Source organism: Mesoplodon densirostris (assembly GCF_025265405.1).
Source record: "Mesoplodon densirostris isolate mMesDen1 chromosome Y unlocalized genomic scaffold, mMesDen1 primary haplotype SUPER_Y_unloc_1, whole genome shotgun sequence".
In the NCBI taxonomy this organism is placed as follows: domain Eukaryota; kingdom Metazoa; phylum Chordata; class Mammalia; order Artiodactyla; family Ziphiidae; genus Mesoplodon; species Mesoplodon densirostris.
Window position 1 is genome coordinate 233,742 of NW_026778236.1, and position 27,727 is coordinate 261,468.

Here is a 27,727-nt window from a genome sequence, read left to right on the forward strand (position 1 = left end):
CGAGGTTATGAGTAAGCGAATTTTGAGAGCGTTGGGGAAACGGGACTGATTAGAAGATCTCGCGAGGTTATGAGTAAGCAAATTTTGAGAGCGTTGGGGGAACGGGACTGATTAGAAGATCTCGCGAGCTTATGAGTAAGCGAACGCAGGCTGCCCGGAGAGAAGTAAATATAGCGAAGAAGGGGGTGGTGGGGGTGGTGGTGGTGGTGGTGGGGACGGAAGAAGACGCACCGGTTACGTACTGACGTAAAGCGGTCGAGTTGGGTCTTTTCGGCCTGGCCGGATACGCTAGACCTGCAGTAGGAGACCGGGAGTTCCTGCTTCTCTTCAGGCATGAGTCATGTGCCGGGAAATGAGCTCAGGCTAGACCAGCAGGTGAGCCGAAATGTTTCTATACTTGGAGCTCTTCCCTGGCTTAACGTGGCCTATGGCGCAGTGCTAATTAGCCACCTTCATCTTACTCCTGCTGGGTTCCTTTGGCCGTGGTTGGACTATGGGCAAACGGGGAAGAACACTGAATTAAAACATGTGGAGGCGGCATGGAGAAAAAAGCGAGTTGGTAGCACTCTGGTTTGGTCTAGCTATTGAACCTCGGCCGCGCATAATGGCGGTTTTTGTACGTGCTGGCGGTTGTAGCAGAGGTGCGCATGTGCTAGTACCGACTGGTTAGTGACAGAGGGAGGTGAGCGAAATTGGACTATTTTTTGTGTGTGTCAAGGGCGTTCGGCTCTCAATGGACGGCACTGATTTCAGGCCCAAAGGTGTCGTTGGTGTATAGGTGACGGGTGGATTGCGGACACTGGGTGGGGGCGGGGGGGAACATGGCCTACTCTAGGGGTAATGGCGGCGGCCTCCTTTGTTTGGTTCGCACGACTATGCGGCGCTGGGGTCTCCGCTCACAGAAGGCCCAAGCTCCGTAATTTGTGCCTGCGGGACCCTGGCGGACGATTTCACTACACACACAAAAACCAAACACGGCTGTTTTGTTGATGTTTTCGCCGCGGTTTTTTGCCTGTGTACTGTCGATGTGAGTGCTCTGTATGACGAGGCCGTGTTCCCTGAGTGGAAAGTTTTGTGACACAGAGGAGCTAGCAAGGGGTAGTGGGAAGGAGGTGAAAAATGGCCGCCGCTTGTTTCCGTTGACTGCTGTCTGGATGTAATGGAAACTGGACGCCGACGGGGAGGCTCCTGGGACGTTAGGGATCTGGATTTGCTGTATTCCATTTACTTAATTCCAAAAGAGTCACTGAGTGGCCGTTAACCCGAGGGTGGTACGCTCTTCCGTCGTGAGGCGTATTGTGTTGTACGTCTTCTCAGGTTATGCGTTTGACTTTGAAAAAAGGGGGGGAAAACTAGAAAGGGGGATTCGCAGGAAAGATTAACTTTATGTTACTGCTCTCTCTTACTTACTTTAAAAACATTCAAATATGGCAAGGCCATGGGCCTGTTCTTAAATACAGTGCTTTCCTTTGAGGTATTGGGAATTTGGAAGAGAATACGGGATCTAAGAAGAGTGAAGCTGTTCTTAGAGGCTTGTTTTCCATTTCCGGGAAATCTCCATTTCTTTCTTCCTTTTTTTTTTTTTTTTTTTTTTTTTTTTTTTTTGCGGTACGCGGGCCTCTCACTGCTGTGGCCTCTCCCGTCGCGGAGCACAGGCTCCGGACGCGCAGGCTCAGCGGCCATGGCTCACGGGCCCAGCCGCTCCGCGGCACGTGGGATCTTCTCAGACCGGGGCACGAACCCATGTCCCCTGCATCGGCAGGCGGACTCTGAACCACTGCGCCACCAGGGAAGGCCCATTTCATTTTTGCGGTGTTAGGTCCTGGGAAACTCTTGTCAGTTGCTTCGACTCTACGTGAACACCTTATCTCAGCTTCTGTTTTCCACATTTAATAGTGAGAATTGATTTCGGGCAAAAACCTTTAATATTTTACGAACTCGTAAATTGTCTTTAAAGCCTAATGGCAGTACTTTATCCCAAATTTTATTTTTGTTATAAGTAGTATAATTTGAGGGATTTCACAGCATTCTTCTTTAAGGGTATTTTTCTCCTAAAGATACGGTTATCAACGCCTGCAGTATTCTGAGCTGAAACTTGATAGGTTAAAGAGAGCGTGAAAGTTGAAAATCTGATACCAAGATTACAGGCAGTCACATTTGTAGTATTTTCGACTAGTTTTTGTAGTCACATATTGTAGTATTTTCTGTGTAGATGGGATCCATTTAATTTTTCATAAACTATACCCTTTGGACCGTTAGAATTTAGTAGTAACCAAATTCGACGTGGAAAAGTAAGTAGTAACTTGATTGAAGACGCATGTAAATTTGGTAATATTAATTTTGAACTTTTAACGTAGTATTTATAAACATCATTGTATAGCAAATTTCCTTTGCAAACAGGTGTCAGTACTGCTCCTTGATCTTTTGTACTTTTTTTAAGATTTATTTTGGCATATATAATTTTTCACTACTTCTAGTTATTTCTTGGTTAGTTCTTATGAAATGCAGTTAACTGAAATGACGTTTTTTCTACAGTATTGAAACCCATCAGTGTAAAGGGACAGGTAGGAATTGAGACTAAAGATACTTATTATCTTGTAAAAACATTGTCATTTGGGCCAACTGACCATCAATCTCTTTGAACTTATCTCTAAAATGGGAGATACAAATATTGTCTTCATGGTGTGGCAAGTATTAAATGATTCAGTGGTAAGTGACGCAGTGCTCACTAAATGATGGGTGGTGCTGTTGCTGCTTAGGAATTTGAGTTAAAGACAGTTACTGGGGCTTCCCTGGTGGCGCAGTGGTTGGGAGTCCGCCTGCCGATGCAGGGGACACGGGTTCGTGCCCCGGTCCGGGAGGATCCCACATGCCGCGGAGCGGCTGGGCCCGTGGGCCATGGCTGCCGAGCCTGTGCGTCCGGAGCCTGTGCTCCGCAGCGGGAGAGGCCACAGCAGTGAGAGGCCCGCATACCACAAAAAACAAAACAAAACCAAAAAAAAAAAAAAAAAAAACCAGTTACTGTACTTCAATATATAAAATAAAAAAAATTTTAACTTACAGTCTTTAGGGAATAAAGAAATCAAAGAATTTTCAGGTTGCCGTACCATTTTTCAGGTATACTTTTCAGGCTTATAATAATGCCACTGAGAAAACCAGTGGCTCTGAGAAAATGGTAACAAAATTTGTTTTGGTGACTGATGAGATTTTACTATGGAAGACTGTTAGAGGGACAGCTTGTTTTGAGTGAATGTATTTGAAATATCTATACTGGTGTACTACTTGGCACCCAAGTTCTACCTTTAGCATTTGCCATAATTTGTAGACTTGTATAGTGTTCTTAAAAACAAAGCAGACAGAGCAGCTGGCTAGTAAATGCTAGAGGGTGGGACTAGAATTTAGGACTTCTGATTTGTCTTTTGTAATGCTGTCTGTGCTTGATTTTTCCCTTAGTGTAGTTTTTCAACATGTAAGAGCTATTAATATCTCTGGTTCTCCTAGTTCTCTGGTCTAGACCTGAACTCGCCTGGTAATCAGAGTGGAGGAGGAAGTACAGCAAGCAGTAAGTGAAATACTTGTTTATTTAGAATCTTTATTAGAGCTTAATGTTAATATTTCATTGTACTTACTAGGTTTAAATTTTAAAAATGTTCCATTACCCTGTGAATTTATAAAGTATTTTGGCATGTTCGGATAAGATGACACTGGTTGTTTTTCAGTGGAAACATAATCATTCAGAAGAAAGTTAATGAAATAGTCACAGTTTTAGGAAGCCAATTATGCCCAGTATGAATCCTGGCCAAATATGGAGGTTGGGGTATGTCAGTCCCTCTTGGGAACTGGCCTGAACAGTGTTAAACCTAATAAAGGGAACCTGTACACTTGTGTGCTATAGGTATTGTTCATTCCCCCTGGAGAACCTGAGCCTGGTTCTGGAGAATAGATGGAACCTGGCTCTACTGATTTTTGGGTGGTAATTAGAATTTAAAATGTTAGCCATGTCATTAAATTTTTTTGAAAAGAAGTTAAATCTTTGGAGGAGAGTGGGGTTTCTGGATTGTTTTTTTTTTTTTTTTTTTTTTTTTTTTTTTTTTTTTTTTGCGGTATGCGGGCCTCTCACTGTTGTGGCCTCCCCCGTTGCGGAGCACAGGCTCCGGACGCGCAGGCTCCAGACGCGCAGGCTCAGCGGCCATGGCTCACGGGCCCAGCCGCTCCGCGGCATATGGGATCCTCCCAGACCGGGGCACGAACCCGTATCCCCTGCATCGGCAGGCGGACTCTCAACCACTTGCGCCACCAGGGAGGCCCTGGATTGTTTTTATTTACTTGCGACTTGTTGGAGGTTAGTGTCACAGGTGGATAGGGACAGGAAGTTGGTGTTCTGTTATGTGGCAGCAGATTTCACCTTGGACCCAGATTTCCAAGAAGTAGTTGGTGCACGCTGAAAAGCCTCTTCAAGTCTGGTTAATTTATATCAAATCTTATTTGCCGTTGTATGAATATCAAAAGGACTTAATTCCACCAGTAAACAGTTTCGAATACTTAATCTTAGTTAAGTTAGCAATTTGGATTTTCTATCAGTTCGTTTTCAGAATCATTTTCCCTTTACAGCTGTCAAGTGTTTATTGTTTAGTCTTCATATTAGTGAAATGGAAACAGAGCCTCTTGTTGGTTAGTTGAAATTGGTCAGTCGATTTGGTACATATCCTTTTCCTCTTAGTATCCTGTTTTATTATATATAGTAATGGTTATATTTGTTAGTTAAAGGTTATAATTCATGTAATAATTTCCTGAAAGAGCAGACCTTTTTAAAAATTTTGAGTAACCACTAGTAGCTACTGAAACGTATTTGGTTTTAGGATTAGGTTTTTGAAGTTTGTTTTCTAGGACTAGTTTTTTAATAGACATTTTTGCAAAAAGCTGTGTCTTAAAGAATATGATAAGCTTTTAATTTTATATTTTCTCTTACAGAAGGGCGCTATATACCTCCTCACTTAAGGAACAGGGAAGCATCTAAAGGTAAATGCTTATGGCAACTTAGTATTCAACTTTTTCTGTGTTTTGAAAGTTAGTCGAAGAAGGAGAAATGAGATAACTTTGGGAAGTGTATACACATGCCCCCCGCCGACCCAGCGCTGCTTTCTGTTTTTAAGAACTAGCACTTTCTAACTTTGAAAGAGTTCATCTAGTATTGCATAATGTTTCATTTTTATTTCTTTTCTTTTTTTTTTTTTTTTTTTTTTTGCGGTATGCGGGCCTCTCACTGTTGTGGCCTCCCCCGTCGCGGAGCACAGGCTCCGGACGCGCAGGCTCAGCGGCCATGGCTCACGGGCCCAGCCGCTCCGCGGCATATGGGATCCTCCCAGACCGGGGCACGAACCCGCATCCCCTGCATCGGCAGGCGGACTCTCAACCACTTGCGCCACCAGGGAGGCCCTCATTTTTATTTCTTTTAACTAGCTTTGAGCCCAAACTGTTAGTTTTACAAGTGCTTTTCATCTCTTTGTAAACGTTGATAGCCTGATTTCAGTCTGAAAGAGGTGTGTTTGTATATCTGGGGATGCCTTATTATGTAAAACAGACCACAAAATAAGTTCTACTTTCTGCTCTTAAAACGTTGCCTCAGTGAAAATGGGGTTATTGCAGAATAGTTGGGAATTGCGGTGTTGCATCTTTGTGCACACTCAGTAGGTTGGAGAAGTCTGGTCTCACCTTTTTGCTGAACTTCTTCATTTGAAAGGTTTTGTCTGAAATGTTATTAAAACACCTGGTGTCTTTCAGTATTAAGTTTTTTAGTGTAGAGTGATTAAGTTATTAGGAACATACTGTTGTGATGATGATTTGAGTGCTGTATATTAACCAACACGGGTCTCCTGAAATTTTCAAGAGAAGGAAAGGTCAGGAAAACTATTTGAAGCCAAAAGGTGGTGGATAAAGAAGGGTTGGGGTGCAGGGGTGGGAATGGTGGAAATAAACTAGCTTGTGGTTGGATATGGTGCCTCCATATGTAGTCTGTTGTTTCTAACTGCAGACTTTTAAGTCTGTATATGTCTACCGGAACATCGGTTGGGTAATAAGAGGATTCCTTTTTCAGTGTAACTGCAGTTTCTTTCATCATGGGTATTCCTCAGAATATTTGGCTGGAATTGCATCTAAGGTGTAATTGCTTCAAAGGGGGAGTACTACCAGCATCTTAGGAAGTTAAATGGAAGAGACCTTAAAAATCTAACAGTCTTTTTTCCGCTTAGCAAAGACCATTCGTCAATTGGCTGGCTCATGATGGAGCTATAAAGCAGAGGGAAAGTAACTTCATTAACTTGTAAACTTCAGCATATTTAATGAAACGTATGAATCTAGTTAAATTCTCAACTTAATCATTTGTTGAGTGAGTTAACTTTTTGTCACCTTCACCTTCCTTTTATTTATCTGTGATGTGCCTGGAGACATGTCCAGAAAGAAAACAGGCAAGAATGGGAGTTTTATTTTTTCCTTGGTGTACTTGGTTCTCACTAAACTTATAGTTGGGAAAATATTGTTGGACTCTTAGGATTTGATAATAGTATACATAAATGCAGAGCACAGTGAAAGTTACACGAACTGTTACTTTGGTGGTTAACGCTGAAACAGAATAACGTTTTATTTAGTTGGGAATTCTGAAATTTATATATGCCATATAGTATATATTTTAAATTGACCTACTTTGGTATTCAGGGTTTGAGATTAATATTTAGGGATGGGACATAACTAAAAAGCTAACTTAGAGCTGATCTAACTACTGCCATTGAGGTTAAAAATTGGGGGAGGGGTGGATTTGGCATTCCTTTGAGAGCAGTCATATCTTTAAAAGGGGGGACTTGTCACACCGTCTTGTTAAAATAATCACTTTAGAGTAAGCTTCTATTTTATTGGTTTTGGTAGATATCAAACATTGACACTTAAAAAGAATGAATCTTTAATTTTTAGTATGATAATGGTATGTAATGTATCAGTAGTACACTTGTGTTTCATGTAAACTATTACCCTCTTAGGGGTGGTATTCAGTACATTGTTCTTATTCCGTGAGGTTACTTTGCTTAATATAATAATTTCTAATGGAAAAGAGAATTAAAGATAGGAAAACTCTGTTAATCAAAATAATTATCTCAATCTTGGTTCTCTTTTCCAGTGTTTTGATAATAATTCCAATTAGCCTTGGCCCCACAAGGATAAGATAAAGGAAGGCTTTGTCTTTGAAAAGACTGGAATCTTGTAAAAATATTGTCACCTTCTCTAATTTTTACTTTTTTTGGAAGGATTTTATGATAAGGACAGTTCAGGGTGGAGTTGTAGTAAAGACAAGGATGCCTACAGCAGTTTCGGGTCTAGAGATTCTAGAGGAAAGTCCAGTTACTTCAGTGATCGAGGAAGTGGATCAAGGGGAAGGTAAGTTATTCTCAGCTTGTGAGTGTGTATACAGTAGCATTTGAGGAATCAGTTCTTAGTTTGATGTGTTCTCATTCTTTGTACTTTCCTTGACATTTAATCACTTTTTTTCATTTAACAGACCATCCTATTATAGATAAGATTTTCTTAGTTCCCTGACTAGGGATCGAACCCACGCCCCCTGCAGTGGAAGTGCAGTCTTAACCACTGCTGGACTGCAAGGGAAGTCCCGCTATAGATTAGATTTTAAACAAAAGTTTACTACATGTAATCTGTTAAACAGGAATTACAGGCATTAAGAGTATGCTTACTTAGTGTAGTGAATGTTAATTTTATTTTTTTAATGGCTTCTCTATAGTAGTTTAATCAATTTTAGTTTAGTTTATTGTAGTTTAATCATAGTCATTGCACAAGTGTGATATATTGATCTTAAGAACTTAATATCCAGTTAGTCCTATACTGTTTTATATAAATAGGACTAAAACTCTTAAAAACCTTAGTCTTGGGCTTCCCTGGTGACGCACTGGTTGAGAGTCTGCCTGCCGATGCAGGAGACGCGGCTTCGTGCCCTGGTCTGGGAAGATCCCACATGCCGCGGAGCGGCTGGGCCCGTGAGCCATGGCCACTGAGCCTGTGCGTCCAGAGCCTGTGCTCCGCAACAGGAGAGGCCACAATAGTGAGAGGCCCGCATACCACCAAAAAAAACCACCAAAAAACCTTAGTCTTGTCACTTGTATATAGCCAGATATAACTTAGTTGACATTAATATGTTATTCCGGGGCTTCCCTGGTGACGCAGTGGTTGAGAGTCTGCCTGCCAATGCAGGAGACACGGGTTCGTGCCCCGGTCTGGGAAGATCCCACATGCCGCGGAGCAACTAGGCCCGTGAGCCACAACGACTGAGCCTGCGCGTCTGGAGCTTGTGCTCCGCAACAAGAGAGGCCGCGATAGTGAGAGAGGCCCGCGCACCGCGATGAAGAGTGGTCCCCGCTTGCCACAACTAGGGGAAGCCCTCGCACAGAAACAAAGACCCAACACAGCAAAAATAAATAAATTAATTAATAAACTCCTACCCCCAACATCTTAAAAAAAGATATATGTTATTCCGTTGCTTTTTAATTAAAGATGTATAAATTATACATAACCGCAGGTTAATTAGAGGGTGTTATTTCACAAATGAGTTACCCAATATTGAATTGTTGACATCTTTGAAAGTTACTTGTGACCAATAGTTCAATTACTAATGTACAAGTATGTTTCTGGAGAGATGATAATATGATATTGGCCAAATGACATATTCTGATCAGTTGCTTGTGCTGTTTAGGTTTGATGATCGTGGACGGAATGACTATGATGGTATTGGCAGTCGTGGTGACAGAACAGGGTTTGGCAAATTTGAATGTAGTGGACACAGTCGTTGGTGTCAGAAGTCAGATGAAGACGATTGGTCAAAACCACTTCCACCAAGTGAACGCTTGGAGCAGTAAGTTTTTTTGTTTTGGTTTGGTTTTTTATTTTATTTTATTAATTTATTTTTGGCTGCATTGGGTCTCCGTTGCTGCGTGCGGGCTTTCTCTAGTTGTGGCGAGTGGGGGCTGCTCTTTGTTGCGCTGCCTGGGCTTCTCATTGCGGTGGCTTGTCGCAGAGCACGGGCTCTAGGTGTGCGGGCTTTAGTAGTTGCAGCTCACGGGCCCTAGAGTGCAGGCTCAGTAGTTGTGGTGCATGGGCTTAGTTGCTCTGCGGCATGTGGGATCTTCCCAGACCAGGGCTCGAACCTGAGTCCTCTGCATTGTCAGGCAGATTCTTAACCACTGAGCCACCAGGGAAGTCCCTGGAGCAGTAAGTTTTTGATATGTTGATATGAAAATTACCACATAGTATGATATATGTAGTAATGATTTGGTTTCAGGGAACTCTTTTCTGGAGGAAACACTGGGATTAACTTTGAGAAATATGATGATATACCAGTAGAGGCTACTGGCAATAACTGTCCTCCACATATTGAAAGTGTAAGTTGTTTCGTTTCACTTTTTAACTGTTCTTTAAAACTACTGCTAAAAATTTCATTGGGTTATGAAAAAGGACAGACTGAGATTAATGTCACCATTTTGAGTAATCCTAAAACAGAAAATGTGTCAAATATAAAAAAGAAAAATCAGAACTACTTTGTTGTAGATAAGATCCCTCGGGAGTCCACTTTATTAAAAATACTTTGATACTTTCACGTAAAATCCAAAGCAACTATACATTTAACCACAAATAGACATTTGGCTGGTTACTTACGTTCTCATGTTAACATAAAACACATAAACTGCAGCAGAACATAAGGCATTTCTAGTTTTATATGTATTTGATTAACCTGGTTAAATTTCATTGACAGTTCAGTGATGTTGAGATGGGAGAAATTATCATGGGTAACATTGAGCTTACTCGTTACACTCGTCCTACTCCAGTGCAAAAACATGCCATTCCTATTATTAAAGGAAAAAGAGACTTGATGGCTTGTGCCCAAACAGGTAAGCTCATTAATGAAGAATAACTTGACTCGCTCTACAAACAGTACATTATGTAGGGAGGCCTGAGTTCCATATTTAGCCTGATTTAGAGTCAGGTAAAGATTAGCTGGGGATGTCTCTTATGTCTTTGGATTCTTTGGGTGAAACTTGTATTTTCATCAGGGCATCTTGGGGAATTCTACAGCAGATTATCAGCCAATTAATATTGCTAGCATTCTCTCCACTGAGTTCATAATTTTCCCCTCCTGTGAACTCACTGCAGGGAGAGTTAGCAGTAATAGGAAATCCACAATCAGCGAAGAGCCAAGAGTCTATGATTCATAAAAATGTGGACAGAGAAAGGAAGAAGTGCCTCCTGTCCCCTAGTACTTCATGAATTAGGAAATAAGAGGGCTGAGGTAGTGTTTACTCTCAGAATTTGGCATAGGTAAAAGATGGCAAATCTTAAACTTACGTATTGAATTTCTTTTTATATAGTGGTATGTGTATATAAATATATAAACTGCAATCTTTTTTTTTTTTTTTTTTTTTTTTTTTTTTTTTTTTTTTGTGGTACGCTGGCCTCTCACTGCTGGGGCCTCTCCCGTTGCGGAGTACAGGCTCCGGACGCGCAGGCTCAGCGGCCATGGCTCATGGTCCCAGCCGCTCCGCGGCATGTGGGATCTTCCCAGACCGGGGCACGAACCCATGTCCCCTGCATCGGCAGGCGGACTCTAAACCACTGCGCCACCAGGGAAGCCCCATTTGTTATTTTTAATATTTTCTTTTTTAAGAAATAAACTATGTCTTTTATATCTGTGACCTTTGGGCCAACGCTATTACCTGTTTTTTAAAATAAAGTTCTAGTACAGTAATTAGTACCCATGGCTTTTATTTTGCAAAGTAACAGAATGACCTGCAAAGTCCTCTGTTATTAGACTCTTCAGAAAGTTTGCTGACATTCTGAAAGTTACAGAATAACACAGGAGGTATTGAAATGGAAGTTGATGCCATTTTAGAAGAAAAATTCTTGTGTTGTACAGATTAAATTGCAGAAGAGTGTATGTTGATTGCATTGTTATAAATGGAGAACAGAAATCATTTGACATTCTTTGCTTAGCTGTATAAATATGCTATATATTTCAGAAAATTAGGCGTAAAATAATTCTTTTTTTTTATTCACTAAAAGGGCATTTAGAATACTTTAATTACTATTCAAACGTAATAAGGCAGTATTTTCTAACAGGGTCTGGAAAAACTGCAGCATTTCTTTTGCCCATCTTGAGTCAAATTTATACCGATGGTCCAGGTGAAGCTTTGAAGGCTGTGAAGGTAAAGATTCCGTTCCTTTATAAAATAAGTAGTTTTTGCTTAGAAAAATTTTTGTAGATATCTGTTGGCACCATTCTTTTAAATGAAGCCAAATGTACTTTATTTCCTTTTCAGTCTGTTTACTCAAGGGAAACACCTATTTGGATGTAATCCTTAAATTACAGAGGGGATTTTGCTGTCATGAACTTCAGAAATGAATAAAAAAGTTTTGAGTCTTTGAGCTTAACGTATAAATTGTCCTTACTCCTTAGGAAAATGGAAGGTATGGACGCCGTAAACAATATCCAGTCTCCTTGGTTTTAGCCCCAACAAGAGAATTGGCTGTACAGATCTATGAGGAAGCCAGAAAAGTAAATATGCATTTTTACTGATTATTGTCTTTTTCATTGATTCTAGTGATGTTTTTATAACAATAAATTATTGCTTGTAGTTTTCATACCGGTCTCGAGTTCGTCCTTGTGTGGTATATGGTGGTGCTGATATTGGTCAGCAGATTCGAGACTTAGAACGTGGATGTCACTTGTTAGTTGCCACTCCAGGACGCCTGGTGGATATGATGGAAAGAGGAAAGATTGGGTTAGATTTCTGCAAGTAAGTGAATTTTTATGTACGGTTTGTAACTAATGTTTATACTAGTGAACGTCAGTTTTGTAGTGTTTTATTAGCATTAGAGTTAACCTGTATGATTCATTGGAACAGAATCAACAGCTAATTTGGTTATGTGTTCTGTCTGTGTTTCACATGTATTAACTTACGAAGCTAGAATATTAAAATGAGTATACTAGCATAATTAATTATATACACAACTGTAGTCAACAGTTTCTCATCAGATTCTTAACTGAGTCTTTTTCATAACAGATACTTAGTGTTGGACGAAGCTGATAGGATGCTGGATATGGGGTTCGAACCTCAAATACGTCGTATAGTTGAAGAAGATACTATGCCACCAAAGGGTGTCCGCCACACCATGATGTTTAGCGCTACTTTTCCTAAGGAAATTCAGGTAGTTCTTTTTTTAGAACATTGGTGTTTGTAAGTGATAAATTAACAGACAATGTTCAACAATTAAAGTAGAAAATAACACCTTCTTCCCTCTTCCAGATGCTTGCTCGTGATTTCTTGGATGAATATATATTTCTGGCCGTAGGTAGAGTTGGCTCTACCTCTGAAAACATCACACAGAAAGTAGTTTGGGTAGAAGAGTCAGATAAACGGTCATTTCTACTTGACCTCTTAAATGCAACAGGTAAAATTATGAATAATAATACCGTTAGGTATAAAGAGACTCTGTTTGTATTTCTTGAGCCTGTACCCTACCCTTCCTTTGCCCACTTTTCTAACCATTAAAAACCAAGCTTATTTTTAATTATCTCCCAAGTGCATCCTTACTGAGTGCAGAGAGAACTAACAAACCAGTTAATATTTGTGATGCAAAGTTGCTATTAGTAAAGAAAACCTTTCATATAATTTTTCAGGGGAGAATTCACTGACTTTAGTTTTTGTGGAGACCAAAAAGGGTGCTGATTCTCTGGAGGATTTCTTATACCGTGAAGGGTATGCTTGTACCAGTATCCATGGAGACCGATCACAGAGAGATAGAGAGGAAGCCCTTCACCAGTTCCGCTCAGGAAAAAGCCCGATTCTAGTGGCTACTGCTGTGTGTATACTTTAATTTTTTTTTCAGTTAAACATGTTTGAGTATTGCTGTGTTTTAACAAAAATTATTTTTTTAGGTGGCAGCAAGAGGACTAGACATTTCAAATGTGAAACATGTTATCAATTTTGATTTGCCAAGTGATATTGAGGAGTATGTACATCGGATTGGCCGTACAGGACGTGTAGGAAACCTTGGTAAAGTCTTCAGTTGCTTCATGATTTAACACAAATTTAAATATTAGAACATTACTTTCAAGGGAAAGCTGACATCAGATGTTAGACATTTAGAAGTTTTTGATTTAGTTTCTAATTTGATTATATTGCAAATTACAATGTTATATTTTTGTGTTGTAATTAATGTTTGATATGACTATGGAAACCTAGACTTATTGTACTTTTTTTTGGACTCTTGTAGGTCTGGCCACCTCATTCTTCAATGAAAGAAATATAAATATCACAAAGGATTTGTTGGATCTTCTTGTTGAAGCTAAACAAGAAGTGCCATCTTGGTTAGAAAATATGGCTTATGAACACCACTATAAGGGTAGCAGTCATGGGCGTTCTAAGAGGTACAGATTGTTTTGAACTTTCATTATTAATATTATTTGTTTGGGATAGGAAGTTATGTCCAAGGTTAAATAACTAAAACACTACCACTACTTACATACTTTGGGCAAGGGATATTTTTAGAGAGGGTGACATGGAATAGTTAGATGTCAGAACGCTATCAAAGAAATTGAGTTCAAACTGAGGATTGGGAAGTTGAGGCATGGAAATTGTCATTTTAATTCAATTTTGTATTTATAAAACCACCATATTATCTTTTTCCTTATAATAACAGATTCAGTGGAGGATTTGGTGCCCGAGACTACCGACAAAGTAGCGGTTCTGGCAGTTCTAGCTTTAGTAGTAGTCACGCAAGCAGCAGCTGCAGTGGTGGAGGTGGTCGTGGCAGCAGCAGAGGATTTGGTGGAGGTAATGTTAATTTTTCCCCTTTTATTTTTCGGCAAAGGCTTTCTTCCCCCGCCTTGTTTTTCTAAGTGTAATTTATTGGAGAAATTTTATTTCAGAGAATACAAAAACCAGGGCTTCCCTGGTGGCGCAGTGGTTGAGAGTCCACCTGCCGATGCAGGGGACACGGGTTCGTGCCCCGGTCCGGGAAGATCCCACATGCTGCGGAGCGGCTAGGCCCGTGAGCCATGGCCGCTGAGCCTGCGCGTCCGGAGGCTGTGCTCCGCAAGGGGAGAGGCCACAACAGTGAGAGGCCTGTGTGTTGCAAAAAAAAAAAAAGGAATACAAACACGAACACTAAGAGTTAATCCTTTTTTATTAGGCTTATATTAAAGTAGTTGAGAAGCAAGAGAAAAGATACTTTAAAAGGCTGACCTAATTTGTCTGTTTTAACATTTCTTGATAGGTGGCTATGGAGGCTTCTACAGTAGTGATGGATACGGAGGAAATTGCAGTTCTCAGGGGGTTGACTGGTGGGGCCACTGAATCCGCTTCACAGCAAAGTCACCCTTTTGAAAAAGCTGATATGGAAACCACATGTAACTTAGCCAGACTATACCGTGTAGCTTGAAGAACTAGCAGTACTTTACCAACTGTGATTCTCCTGAAAATTCAAGGGAGCTCAAAGCCAAAGGAAGAAAGGAAAGGAACAGTCAACAATCCTATTAAGTTGGTTTGAAAATTTAATTGCTGTAGTTTGGATTAACTCCCCTCCTGCTTATTTCCATCCCAAACTGCATTTATAATTTTGTGACTGAGGATCATTTGTTTGTTAATGTACTGTGACTTTAACTTTAGGCAACTTATTATTTTGATGTCCTGTTGCCTCAGTAATGCTCGAGTTTTCAGTTGTTTTGACAAAGTAGATCAACTGAACTTGGGCTAAAATCAAACCTTGGCGCACAGGTGTGATACAACTTAACAGGAATCATCAATTCATCTGTAGATGTTATAGAGAAAAAATTTTGAATGGTATCCTGCATTAGGACTTTTTGATAACTTGCAGAGTGGGGAGGGAAACATCTTACAGCAGAATTAGTTTCTAATGTGGCAGACTGTACTAAGTTGAAGTTCTGACTTGCTCACTCTGTCCTGGATAGGCACTTCTAATCTTTAAATAAGCCATTCCAGTCATGAGGTGGCATCTATGAATACATCCATATGTTTTTCAAAGCACTCTTCGAAGTTAATGCAAGTAAATACAGCAGTTCCTCTATTAATGTTTAGGTTATTCTAAGCTAGGCATATGTGGGCATATTATAGGAAAAGTTTAAAAGTTTGGATAACAAAAGTGTTTAGGAGAAGTTTTATCTAATTAGATGTTTTTAATGCCTGCCATAAATAAAACTGAGATGGTAAAATGGCTGACCATGCCAGTGACCAGTCCTTTTAAGGACCTGCTTGGATTTTGGTCTTTAATGCATGCTAGTGTTGTTTTTTGGTCAAGAGAATATGAGCAGGAGGGATTGTGCAGCAGGCTTTTATTTTAATGCAGATTCTCTTTATTCTGTGTAGGCTGTGTTGAAATGTTAAAATGACTTACACTTGTAGAGTTTGTAACTCAGAGTAACAACAAATGCTGAACTCCTTGAGATCACACAGGTTGGAAATATGTACTTAACTGCACAAGGTGTTATTTTTATATAGTGCAGTTTTAATGTATTTTAGTTGCATAGGTTTCCATTGTATTTTTAGTCACTTTCTGCTAAATTTGGCCAAAGATGATTGTTCACCAACTAAAAATGCCTCTGCCACTTGGAATTCTATGCTGATTTTGTGGTTGGAATATAGTGATCTTTATAAGCTAATCTTTACAATGGCTTCAGAAGGCAAAAATTTCTTAAAGTGCAATAGATTCTCAAGCGTATTGTGCCTTGTTCTAAAACTTTATTGTAGGTGCACTTGACAGTATTGAGGTCATTTGTTACGGTGCTATTTCAACTAGTATAGATTTAGACTCTTGTACATTTTGCCCATACATTTTTACAAAATACTTATTTTATTGCACGTTCAGAGAATTTTATATATATGTCTGTGTGCGTGTCCTTAAATTTCCAATCTTATTTTGTCTCTTGGAAATTGTTGAACACAGCGTGGTAAGAACTAGATTCTAAAATTTTATTTGGGACCATGGAATGATAGTTGAGAAGAAAACTATTTGCGCACAACAGGTTTTAGATACTTTTTGCTGCTAGTTTGTGTAATATTTATTGAACATTTTGACAAATGTTTATTTTTGTAAGCCTAAAAGTGATTCTTTGGAAGTTTAAAGAAACTTGACCAAAAGTACAAAAACACTGGCACTTGAATGTTGAATGTCACCAAATGTGAAATAAAACATTTCAGGGTAGTGTGAGCTTTTAATGTTAAGTCCTATTAAACTTGAGTCAAATTAAGCAGACCCAGCATTGGCAATGTAGGTAGCTGTAACTTTCTGACAAAATTTAAGGCAAAACTGGCAACTTGAAATTACAACATGACAAGGTTTTGATACCTTTGTCTTAAAATATTAACAAAACACTTCTAAACACTGATAAGAAATGTCCATGTTTTCAAAGGTTCTCAGAGTTTTATTTAGTACATACCTTGTTTGGTTTGGTTTTCAGTGTCTGGCAAAGTGCAGTTCTCAAACATGTGGTTATCTTTGTGTATTGCCATAATCAGTGACCTTTACATTCAGTTTTGTCAGCCAGCAATATTTTCAGTAAATAAGAGTGGAATTAAATTTGCTGTATGTAAACATCGAAGCTCAAGTCACTGTAAGTTTAGTAATTGCTTAAAGTATTAGTTTTAGATGCTAGCACTGCATGTTCTGTGTTTTTTCTGGTTTTGCTAAAATAAAGAGTTGAATACAATCTTTGTTGTCAGTTGTGGCTTAATGAGAGGTAGAGATGAATCTGTGCTCTCAACCTGAAGAGTTTGAAAGTGATATTTCTTGGTTATCTGCCAAACCCATTTGTGAAATACTTCTTCATGAAGCAAGTAGTATTCCTGTTTTAAGTATTTGAATAAATGAAGGTGGTGTAAGGTGGGGATATAGAGAAACAGGATTTTTATTATAAATTGCAGAAATTTAAAAGACCTATATAGCATGTATTGCACTGATCTATTTAAGAATCAAGAATTAATTGGAACAGGTAACAGACAAGGCAGAGGTTCCCAGTCTCCAACTTTGGTTCCTTCAGTTGGCTGGTAAATCATTATTACCACACACTGATGCTTGCAGCCACTACCAAGTAAGACATACTGTTAAAGAACCAAACCAGTTTAATATCTTAACATTACAATAGCTTTATGTAATAGGTTTTTGTGTGTGTGTGTGTTTAAGCTTTAGATCTAACTTCCCATGTATCCTTAATTCTAACACTGTAGACTGGCTTTTGTCTGTTACTGAACATCCTGTAAATGAGATCAGTTTAGGTTCTTGTACAGTTTTTTCCACTCAGCATTACATGTTTGAGATAAAATATTGTCTGAGCTGTCTTGGTCTAACTGCTATATTGAATTCTGTTGTGTGCTGAACACATGGGTGGTTTCCAGGTTGTGGTTATGTTAAATTATTCAAATTATTCATGATGTTTGTTAAAGAGAGTAAAGAAGACTATTCAGGAGGGTCTATGTGGGGTCTTGCAGTGTGGAAGAAAGACTGGATTCAATTACTTTGAACGCATGGGCAAATGGGAATGTATATACCCAAGGAGCAAGGCGGGTGGGGTGGGGGGAATGTCAGTGGATAGAGGAAAGAAACAAGGGGAGGGGGGGTGTATTTTTCTTAACTGACTTAACAGGACTTGCTGAAGGTGGATTTAGGGTAATAATTAGATAACACCTGCCGGGTGTTGGGGAAATAAGAACGCTGTTGTCATCGAGAGTGACCAGATACTGAGGACTGGATTCAGCTAAACTGACTTAGGATTCTTGTTAAAATTGGACAATACAGAGAAACAATGGATGTCCAAAAGTTGAGGCCTAGTTGGAAAATGCTCAGAGGAGCACAAGTAGAGTTTGGTCCAGGATAGCATGTGTCAACTTTTATGAAAGACGTGTTCATATCTCGTGGATACATTATAAACTAGAATTGGATTGCATGACCTCTATCTTTCCACAGTTTTCTAAAGCATTTATTCTTGTTTTACACTTCTTCCACAGTTGTATGAGGGATCTGGTTGCTCCATGCCCTCACCATATTTGGCTTAATGTTTAAATTTTAGATATTCAGGTGGGTGTATATTGATAACCTAATTGTTTTAATTGATACTTTCCTGATCACTAGTGCTTCACATTTGAGCCATTTTCTTGAGGTTAATGTAAACAAATAATTTGACCTTATCAGTTCAGGAACATGCTGACATACGAAAAGCTAAAAGAAATCTGGGATTTCTTTTTACAGAAAACGGTAAGTGAAGTTGGATTAGCAAGATACTGATAATTGTTGAAGTTGGGTGATGGGAACATAGAGGTTCAGTTATACAAGTCTGTTTTTAGTTGGGGTATAATTGCTTTACCATGTTGTTACTTTCTGCTGTACAATGAAGTGAATCAGCTATAAATATACATACATCCCCTCCCTCTTGGACCTCCCTCCCACCCCTCGCCATCTCATCCATCTAGGTCACCACAGAGCACCGAGTTGAGCTGATGTAAGGTGGTTTTTCATATTAAAAATTAGTAAATAATAAATTACAGGTGAATAATGTGGGGATTCAGTGAAGCTGCTAATAACTAAAGGTAACTTTCCCTTCTAGTGAAAAAACTTTCCCAATGCCCTTCTTCTCACCTAGGCCAGTCTTGCTTGTGGTCTGCCCAATGTGGATTGCATTTGTCTCCTTCAGGTCTCAGATGCACTTTTTTTTTTTTTTTTTTTTTTTAATTGCAGTACGCGGGCCTCTCACTGTTGTGACCTCTCCCGCTGTGGAGCACAGGCCCAGCGGCCATGGCTCCCGGGCCCAACCGCTCCGCGGCATGTGGGATCTTCCCAGAGCGGGGCACGAACCGGGGTCCCCTGCATCGGCAGGCGGACTCTCAACCACTGCGCCACCAGGGAAGCCCCTGGCCTGAAGCTTTTTAATCACACTTTCATTAGCTGAAAATGAGAAGCTGAGAAGTAGTATGACTCTCTGGGAAGCAAAGGATCAGAGGTTAAGAGTTCTTTCCTGAGATCTAAAAAGGGAGATAATGAGACACAAAAGCCTTGATTGAGATAGCAACCCTGAGGTAATCCTTTTTTTGTTTTTTGGGTTTTTTTAAAGCTTTCATTCAGAAGTCATAAATGGGGAATTTTCTGGTGGTTCAGTAGTTAGGACTCTTTCACTACTGCAGCCAAACAAAAGAAAACACAAAAAAGTCATAAGTGAATGCGTTTCTCACGCCAAGGAATGAAATTCCAGGAAGCAAGAAAAAAAGCCTCAAGTTTTGAGAACTATGTTATGACTCTAATGTGTGAGCAGCTATTTATTCTCAATGATTTTCCACATATATCCATCCCCAAAAGCAAGAACTGAAATTATTGTATACAGTTACCTTTCCTGAATTTTGGCTGCTATCAGGATGTGCACATTGATGGTGGCCCTGCTGACTCAATGAAACATGGAATTTAGTAACAAGGCAGTGGAAAGGAAAAGCTGTATCTCTGATATGACCCACCTTGCAAATAATGCAAAGGAGTAAATGTTCATACCTTGTAATTTCTAATTTTTATATGTTGGTGCACACAGAGATACAACTCTGATCAGGAAAAACAAAACCAAAAAAACTCCCACCTTTCTATTTCTTGAAGCTGCACTTCTGTGTAACAACTATTAGCCTATAATTGGTCTTAATATGCAGCAAAATTCTGGATGTTGGACAGTAATATAATTCCTTTTCCTTTTTTTTTTTTTTTTTTGGTATGCGGGCCTCTCACTGTTGTGGCCTCTCCCGTTGCGGAGCACAGGCTCCGGATGCGCAGGCCCAGCGGCCATGGCTCACGGGCCCAGCCGCTCCGCGGCATATGGGATCCTCCCAGACCGGGGCACGAACCCGTATCCCCTGCATCGGCAGGCGGACTCTCAACCACTGCGCCACCAGGGAGGCCCTCCTTTTCCTTTTTTTAAAAAAACTAATTTGGGGCTGTGCTGGGTCTTCGTTGCTGCCCACGGGCTTGCTTTAGTTGCAGCAAGCGAGGGCTACTCTTCATTGCAGTACACCGGCTTCTCATTGCGTTGGCTTCTGTTGTTGCAGAGCACGGGCTCTAGACATGCAGGCTCAGTAGTTGTGGCACACGGGCCTAGTTGCTCCACAGCATTTGGGATCTTCCCGGACCAGGGCTCGAACCCGTGTTCCGTGCATTGGCAGGCGGATTCTTAACGACGGTGCCACCAGGGACGTCCACAATCCAATTTATAATTGCATCAAAAAATGTTAATCAGGGAACACTAATGGATAATCATATGTCAGTAAAGGCAAACATTGCTGGAATGAAGACTTTTTACTTTTTAATTTTTAAAAGGTCTTGTGATATTTCCTCCATTACTTGCAAAGAAACAAAGGTTTTATAAAAAATGCACTCTCCAAGTACTCCTCAAAAAACAGACGAGTCTCACCCATGCAAGAACTGTATGAATGTACTAAATCTGGGGGAATGAGAAATTTTTTTTTTCTTTAAAAAACTTCCCACTCCTCTAATTGTACCTTAGGTAGATTGAGGAAGTATTTCTTATCAGAGATTACAGTTTTGAGTTTTTTAATGGGAAAATTAAAAAAATTTATAATGATAGTTTTTAATTTCATTGAAATCGAGAATCAATTCCAGATTCCCAGTCATGGAGTTTAAGTTTACATTTCTTTTTTAAATTGGAGTACAGTTGCTTTACAATGCCGTGTCAGTTTCTACTGTACAGCAAAGTGAATCAGCTATACGTATACATATATCCCCTCTTTTGGAGTTCCTTCCTATTTAGGTCACCACATATCACTGAGCAGAGTTCCCTGTGCTATACATTAGGTTCTCATTAGTTATCTACTTTATACACCATAGTGTATATATGTCAATCGCAATCTCCCAATTTATCCCACACCCCCCCCCCCCCGCCCTTTACATTTTTGAAGTAGCTCTTTTGGGCTAAGAAAGCTTTAGAATTGTTTTAAGTACTATGTCAGCAGTCTACAAAGCAGAAAAGATTATACAGACCTGATGTGGAGATCATGGGAAAACAGTCTCCATCAGATGTTGTCTGTTACATATACCCTAGAAATTCTCAGCTTTAAGTCACTAATCAGGGTGCAGATTTTGAGGCTTTCTTTAGATGGGACACATAAATCCAGAAGTCTATTTCTTCAAGTTCCGTGCCACAGTGATTAGTCCATAACGTGATAAGGGCCTTTTCAGTGAGGTTGGAAGGACTCTTTGGAGATGTCTTTACCAATAAGACAAAGTCTTTAGGCTGTTAAATATAATGTTTGCTATCTTCATCTCCTAGGAGCATGCTGTAGAAAGATTGTTCTACCAAACCATTATTATTCTTGGTGGGTTTAATCAGAGAAAGATAGTTCTACCAAACCATTATTATTCTTGGTGGGTTTAATCAGAGCTTTGCAAAAGTGTGAAGTAAACACCCTTTATGAGTTGAGGGTCAAAGGAAGCAGGGACCAATGGCCCTGGTTGTCCTGTAGTTATATCAAAATGTGAAGGCTTGTGAATTCTAAAGGGAATAGATCTGAGATTTAGGGGAACTAATGACACTACCTTTGGTCAGGGTATTTGGAAAGTTTCAACTAATTTAGCAAACTGAATCTTTATATATCCATTTGTATTTTTGACCAGTCCTGAAAACTGGTCTATGCTGCAGAACTGGCCAGACAGCACAGGCTTCTCAACATAACTGACCAATAAAGGAGGTTCCACAATCACTGTGGTGGGCTGGGGGGTTTCCCAAGTGGGAACAATCTTTTCTAAAAGGACTTTAGCCGCAGAAAAGGCAATCACCTAGAAATGCTTCAATTTAACGTGAAAACATGAAAACCATTTCCATCCACAAGATGGGGGCAACTGTATGAAATCCATTTGCCAGACCTGAGATGGTCCATTAGGTAAATTAAAATATCCTGGTATGGGACAAATATGTTTCTCAGGGTTAAAGTTAGGACAAGTGGAACAGGCAAGATAAGCGCTTTTTGTAGACTTGCCAGTGTTTCCCTACTAATATTGATTCATGAATGTTAGACCAATGGATTAACTCATATATAGCAGTTAATAATGGAAATTTTAGGTTTTCTGGTGGGACTCATTATTTGGTGCCAATAAGAATTTCTTTCCTTCATGGTACTGACAGCTTTAAAATTTCTAATTCAGTTTTTATTTCAGTGGGCAACTGCTACACTTCCCTGGTTATTTTCCCTTAGGTCTGCACCAAAGGGAAAAATATTTTGAACGATGACAGAAGTCTGGTCTATAGACTTCAGGAGAGCTGTGCTTTTTGCAGAAATTCAGTAAGGTGGTTTCCTTTGGCTCCCAGTTGGACTTAGAATGTCCAGGAACTATAATGATAGGCAGAAATGTTGGCAGGAGCATGGCATCCAACAAATTTTGGACACAGGGCCATTTTCTTTCCTTTTTAAAATATTTATTTACTTATTTGGTTGTGCTGGGTCTTAGTTGCAGCAGGCGGGCTCCTTAGTTGCAGTACATGGGCTCCTTAGTTGTGGCATGTGAACTCTTAGTTGTGGCATGTGGGATCAAGCCCCCTGTATTGGGAGCATGGAGTTGTAGCCAGTCTGCCACCAGGGAAGTTCCACACAGGGCCATTTTAAATTTTATCTCCACTAGAAGTAAGGAAACCTCATTGTTCCCATAACATTTCAAAGTCGTAAACTATCCCCATAAGTATATCAACTATCAGTATTGTTGTTTTCTGTTTTACATTTAGGTAGAATACATTGTGGAGTGAGGGCATAGAATTCAGTTTGTTCAGCTGAAGTGGTCAAAGGCAAGTGTCAGTGACTTCAAAATGATTGATATTGCATACACGGCACATAATTTACGGTTTTCATGTTTAAAGTCACAGCCATCAGTAAACCAGGAAAGATCAGCACTGGTCAAGGCAGATTTTTGCAAGTCATCAGGAAGGTTTAATAAATAATCCATCAAAATCAAACAATCATGGAGAGTTTCACCCATGGAAAAATGAAGGGTAGCAGGATTGAGTTTGTTACAATGAGCAAGACTGATATGAATGATGGTTAGAGGATTTCTTTGAAAGTAAGATGGCTTGCTGAGAGATGCTGAGTGTGTTGCAAATTTAAGGAAGATTACAGTAGCCTCTTTTCTCAGTAGCCTTTACTAGAAAGGCAGTAGCAGATATAGCTCTAAGGCATGGGGAATATCCTCATGAAAAGATACATGCACCCCAGTGTTCATAACTGCCTTCAGTAAATCATCTGTATTACAGCAACAACTAGCTGAACAGAGCCACATAAGTGGCAATGAGTCACTTAAGATACTCTAATATTGGTCCCACAGGAAAGGAATCTTGTTTATTCATGGATATGATGAGAGCCCCCTTTGTGTATTTCCTCCCTACTAGAATGTTTTTAGGCATAAAATATAACTCATGACGTTGGGAGTGTTACAAGCATCATATAATTTTATGTCCTCAGTTATTGGAGCTATTTCATTCAGTGCCCAAGATCTATCAGAAATTTGTTTCTCAATAGGATTTACCTTTTGAGTGGCTATATCACATAAATTTTGTCCAAAATTGCCAGCAACAGTGGTCACTGCCAGCAGTAGTCAATGAATTTTGCCAGAGACTCCAATATGTCTAAGTACATGTAACTGACAATTCTAGAATCTAGTCAATATTAGGGTCATAGGACCCATTGGAATGCCTTATGCCATTTCCTTTCATAAATTCCGAGAGAGTCTTGGCTGTTCAGACCCTAATCAAAATTGGCCTTTTTCTGAGTTATTTTATGAATCCGGGCAGTAATATTGCCAAAACCTGAGGAGTGCAATAATACATTCTGCTTCTTTTTTTTTTCTTTTTTTCTTTTTTTTATTAGTTTCTGCTTTATAACAAAGTGAATCAGTCATACATATACATCTGTTCCCACATCCCTTCCCTCATGCATCTCCCTCCCTCCCACCCTCCCCATCCCACCCCTCCAGGTGGTCACAAAGCACCGAGCTGATCTCCCTGTGCTCTGTGGCTGCTTCCCACTATCTATCTACCTTACGTTTGGTAGTGTATATATATGTCCATGCCTCTCTTTCGCTTTGTCACAGCTTACCCTTCCCCCTCCCCATATCCTCAAGTCCATTCTCAAGTAGGTCTGTGTCTTTATTCCCGTTTTACCCCTAAGTTGTTCATGACATTTTTTTTAACTCCATATATATGTGTTAGCATACAGTATTTGTCTTTCTCTTTCTGACTTACTTCACTCTGTATGACAGACTCTAGGTCTATCCACCTCATTACAAATAGCTCAGTTTCGTTCCTTTTTATGGCTGAGTAATATTCCATTGTATATATGTGCCACATCTTCTTTATCCATTCATCCGATGATGGACACTTAGGTTGTTTCCAGCTCCAGGCTATTGTGAATAGAGCTGCAATGAACATTTTGGTACATGTCTCTTTTTGAATTATGGTTTTCTCAGGGTATATGCCTAGTAGTGGGATTGCTGGGTCTTATGGTAGTTCTGTTTTTAGTTTTTTAAGGAACCTCCATACTGTTCTCCATAGTGGCTGTACCAATTCACATTCCCACCAGCAGTGCAAGAGTATTCCCTTTTCTCCACACCCTCTCCAGCATTTATTGTTTCTAGATTTCTTCATGATGGCCATTCTGACTGGTGTGAGATGATATCTCATTGTAGTTTTGATTTGCATTTCTCTAATGATTAATGATGTTGAGCATTCTTTCATATGTTTGTTGGCAGTCTGTGTATCTTCTTTGGAGAAAAGTCTATTTAAGTCTTCTGCCCATTTTTGGATTGGGTTGTTTGTTTTTTTGCTATTGAGCTGCATGAGCTGTTTATAAATTTTGGAGATTAATCCTTTGTCAGTTGCTTCATTTGCAAATATTTTCTCCTATTCTGAGGGTTGTCTTTTGGTCTTGTTTATGGTTTCCTTTGCTGTGCAAAAGCTTTGAAGTTTCATTAGGTCCCATTTCTTTATCTTTGTTTTTATTTCCATTTCTGTAGGAGGTTGGTCCGAAAGGATCTTGCTGTGATTTATGTCATAGAGTGTTCTGCCTATGTTTTCCTCTAAAAGTTTGATAGTTTCTGGCCTTACATTTAGGTCTTTAATCCATTTTGAGCTTATTTTTGTGTATGGTGTTAGGGAATGATCTAATCTCATACTTTTACATGTCTCTGTCCAGTTTTCCCAGCACCACTTATTGAAGAGGCTGTCCTTTCTCCACTGTACATTCCTGCCTCCTTTATCAAAGATAAGTTGACCATATGTGCGTGGGTTTATCTCTGGGCTTTCTATCCTGTTCCATTGATCTATCTTTCTGTTTTTATGCCAGTACCACACTGTCTTGATTACTGTAGCTTTGTAGTATAGTCTGAAGTCAGAGAGTTTGATTCCTCCAGCTCCGTTTTTCGTTCTCAAGATTGCTTTGGCTATTCGGGGTCTTTTGTTTCTCCAAACAAATTTTGAAATTTCTTGTTCTAGTTCTGTGAAAAATGGCAATGGTAGTTTGATAGGGATCGCATTGAATCTGTAGATTGCTTTGGGTAGTAGAGTCATTTTCACAATATTGATTCTTCCAATCCAGGAGCATGGTATAGCTCTCCATCTATTTGTATCAACTTTAATTTCTTTCATCAGTGTCTTATAATTTTCTGCATACAGGTCTTTTGTCTCCTTAGGTAGGTTTATTCCTAGATATTTTATTCTTTTTGTTGCAATGGTAAATGGGAGTGTTTTCTTGATTTCATTTTCAGATTTTTCATCATTAGTGTATAGGAATGCCAGAGATTTCTGTGCATTAATTTTGTATCCTGCTACTTTACCAAATTCATGGATTAGCTCTAGTAGCTTTCTGGTAGCATCTTTAGGATTCTCGATGTGTAGTATCATGTCATCTGCAAACAGTGACAGCTTTACTACTTCTTTTCCAATTTGGATTCCTTTTATTTCCTTTTCTTCTCTGATTGCTGTGGCTAAAACTTCCAAAACTAAGTTGACTAAGAGTGGTGAGAGTGGGCAGCCTTGTCTTGTTCCTGATCTTAGTGGAAATGGTTTCAGTTTTTCACCATTGAGGACAATGTTGGCTGTGGGTTTGTCATATATGGCCTTTATTATGTTTTATTTTATTTTTTTTCCTTTTTGCGGTATGTGGGCCTCTCACTGTTGTGGCCTCTCCCGTTGCGGAGCACAGGCTCCGGATGCGCAGGCCCAGCGGCCATGGCTCACGGGCCCAGCCGCTCCGCGGCATATGGGATCCTCCCAGACCGGGGCACGAACCCGTATCCCCTGCATCGGCAGGCGGACTCTTAACCACTTGCGCCACCAGGGAGGCCCATATTATGTTGAGGAAAGTTCCCTCTATGCTTACTCTCTGCAGGGTTTTTATCATAAATGGGTGTTGAATTTTGTCGAAAGCTTTCTCTGCATCTATTGAGATGATCATATGGTTTTTCTGCTTCAGTTTGTTAATGTGGTGTATCACATTGATTGATTTGCATATATTGAAGAATCCTTGCATTCCTGGAATAAACCCCACTTGATCATGGTGTATGATCCTTTTAATGTGCTTTTGGATTCTGTTTGCTAGTATTTTGTTGAGGATTTTTGCATCTATGTTCATCAGTGATATTGGCCTTTAGTTTTCTTTCTTTGTGACATCCTTGTCTGGTTTTGGTATCAAGGTGATGGTGGCCTCGTAGAATGAGTTTGGGAGTGTTCCTCCCTCTGCTATATTTTGGAAGAGTTTGAGAAGGATAGGTGTTAGCTCTTCTCTAAATGTTTGATAGAATTCTCCTGTGAAGCCATCTGGTCCTGGGCTTTTGTTTGTTGGAAGATTTTTAATCACAGTTTCAATTTCAGTGCTTGTGATTGGTCTGTTCATATTTTCTATTTCTTCCTGATTCAGTCTTGGCAGGTTGTGCATTTCTAAGAATTTGTCCATTTCTTCCAGGTTGTCCATTTTATTGGCATAGAGTTGCTTGTAGTAATCTCTCATGATCTTTTGTATTTCTGCAGTGACAGTTGTTACTTCCCCTTTTTCATTTCTAATTCTATGATTTGAGTCTTCTCCCTTTTTTTCTTGATGAGTCTGGCTAATGGTTTATCAATTTTGTTTATCTTCTCAAAGAACCAGCTTTTAGTTTTATTGATCTTCGCTATCGTTTCCTTCATTTCTTTTTCATTTATTTCTGATCTGATCTTTATGATTTCTTTCCTTCTGCTAGCTTTAGGGGTTTTTTGTTCTTCTTTCTCTAATTGCTTTAGGTGCAGGGTCAGGTTGTTTGCTCGAGATGTTTCCTGTTTCTTAAGGTGGGATTGTATTGCTATAAACTTCCCCCTTAGAACTGCTTTTGCTGCGTCCCATAGGTTTTGGGTCGTCGTGTCTCCATTGTCATTTGTTTCTCAGTATTCTTTCATTTCCTCTTTGATTTCTTCAGTGATCACTTCGTTATTGAGTAGTGTATTGTTTAGCCTCCATGTGTTTGTATTTTTTACAGCTCTTTTCCTGTAATTGATGTCTAGTCTCATAGCATTGTGGTCGGAAAAGATACTTGATACAATTTCAATTTTAAATTTACCAAGGCTTGATTTGTGACCCAAGATATGATCTATCCTGCAGAATGTTCCATGAGC

General features: G+C 39.7%; 1 protein-coding gene across 2 annotated transcripts in view; it reads left to right on the plus strand.

Moving 5' to 3' along the window:
* Positions 1-216: 216 nt before the first annotated feature.
* The window catches only part of LOC132482926 (ATP-dependent RNA helicase DDX3X-like), a 35,951-nt gene continuing 8,440 nt past the window's right edge, over positions 217-27,727 (plus strand). Inside the window, exons 1-17 of one of the 2 annotated variants that reach the window (XM_060088179.1) lie at positions 217-375; positions 3,502-3,562; positions 4,972-5,019; positions 7,293-7,422; positions 8,747-8,905; positions 9,332-9,431; positions 9,803-9,938; positions 11,164-11,249; positions 11,501-11,599; positions 11,680-11,840; positions 12,108-12,252; positions 12,351-12,495; positions 12,725-12,906; positions 12,983-13,100; positions 13,321-13,474; positions 13,747-13,880; positions 14,323-16,760. In XM_060088179.1, coding sequence (XP_059944162.1) covers positions 334-375; positions 3,502-3,562; positions 4,972-5,019; positions 7,293-7,422; positions 8,747-8,905; positions 9,332-9,431; positions 9,803-9,938; positions 11,164-11,249; positions 11,501-11,599; positions 11,680-11,840; positions 12,108-12,252; positions 12,351-12,495; positions 12,725-12,906; positions 12,983-13,100; positions 13,321-13,474; positions 13,747-13,880; positions 14,323-14,402 — 1,980 coding nt within the window. In that variant the 5' untranslated portion in view covers positions 217-333 and the 3' untranslated portion in view covers positions 14,403-16,760. Of the gene's footprint in view, positions 376-3,501; positions 3,563-4,971; positions 5,020-7,292; positions 7,423-8,746; positions 8,906-9,331; positions 9,432-9,802; positions 9,939-11,163; positions 11,250-11,500; positions 11,600-11,679; positions 11,841-12,107; positions 12,253-12,350; positions 12,496-12,724; positions 12,907-12,982; positions 13,101-13,320; positions 13,475-13,746; positions 13,881-14,322; positions 16,761-27,727 lie in introns of those variants that run through there. The other variant, XM_060088180.1, reaches the window with a different exon arrangement.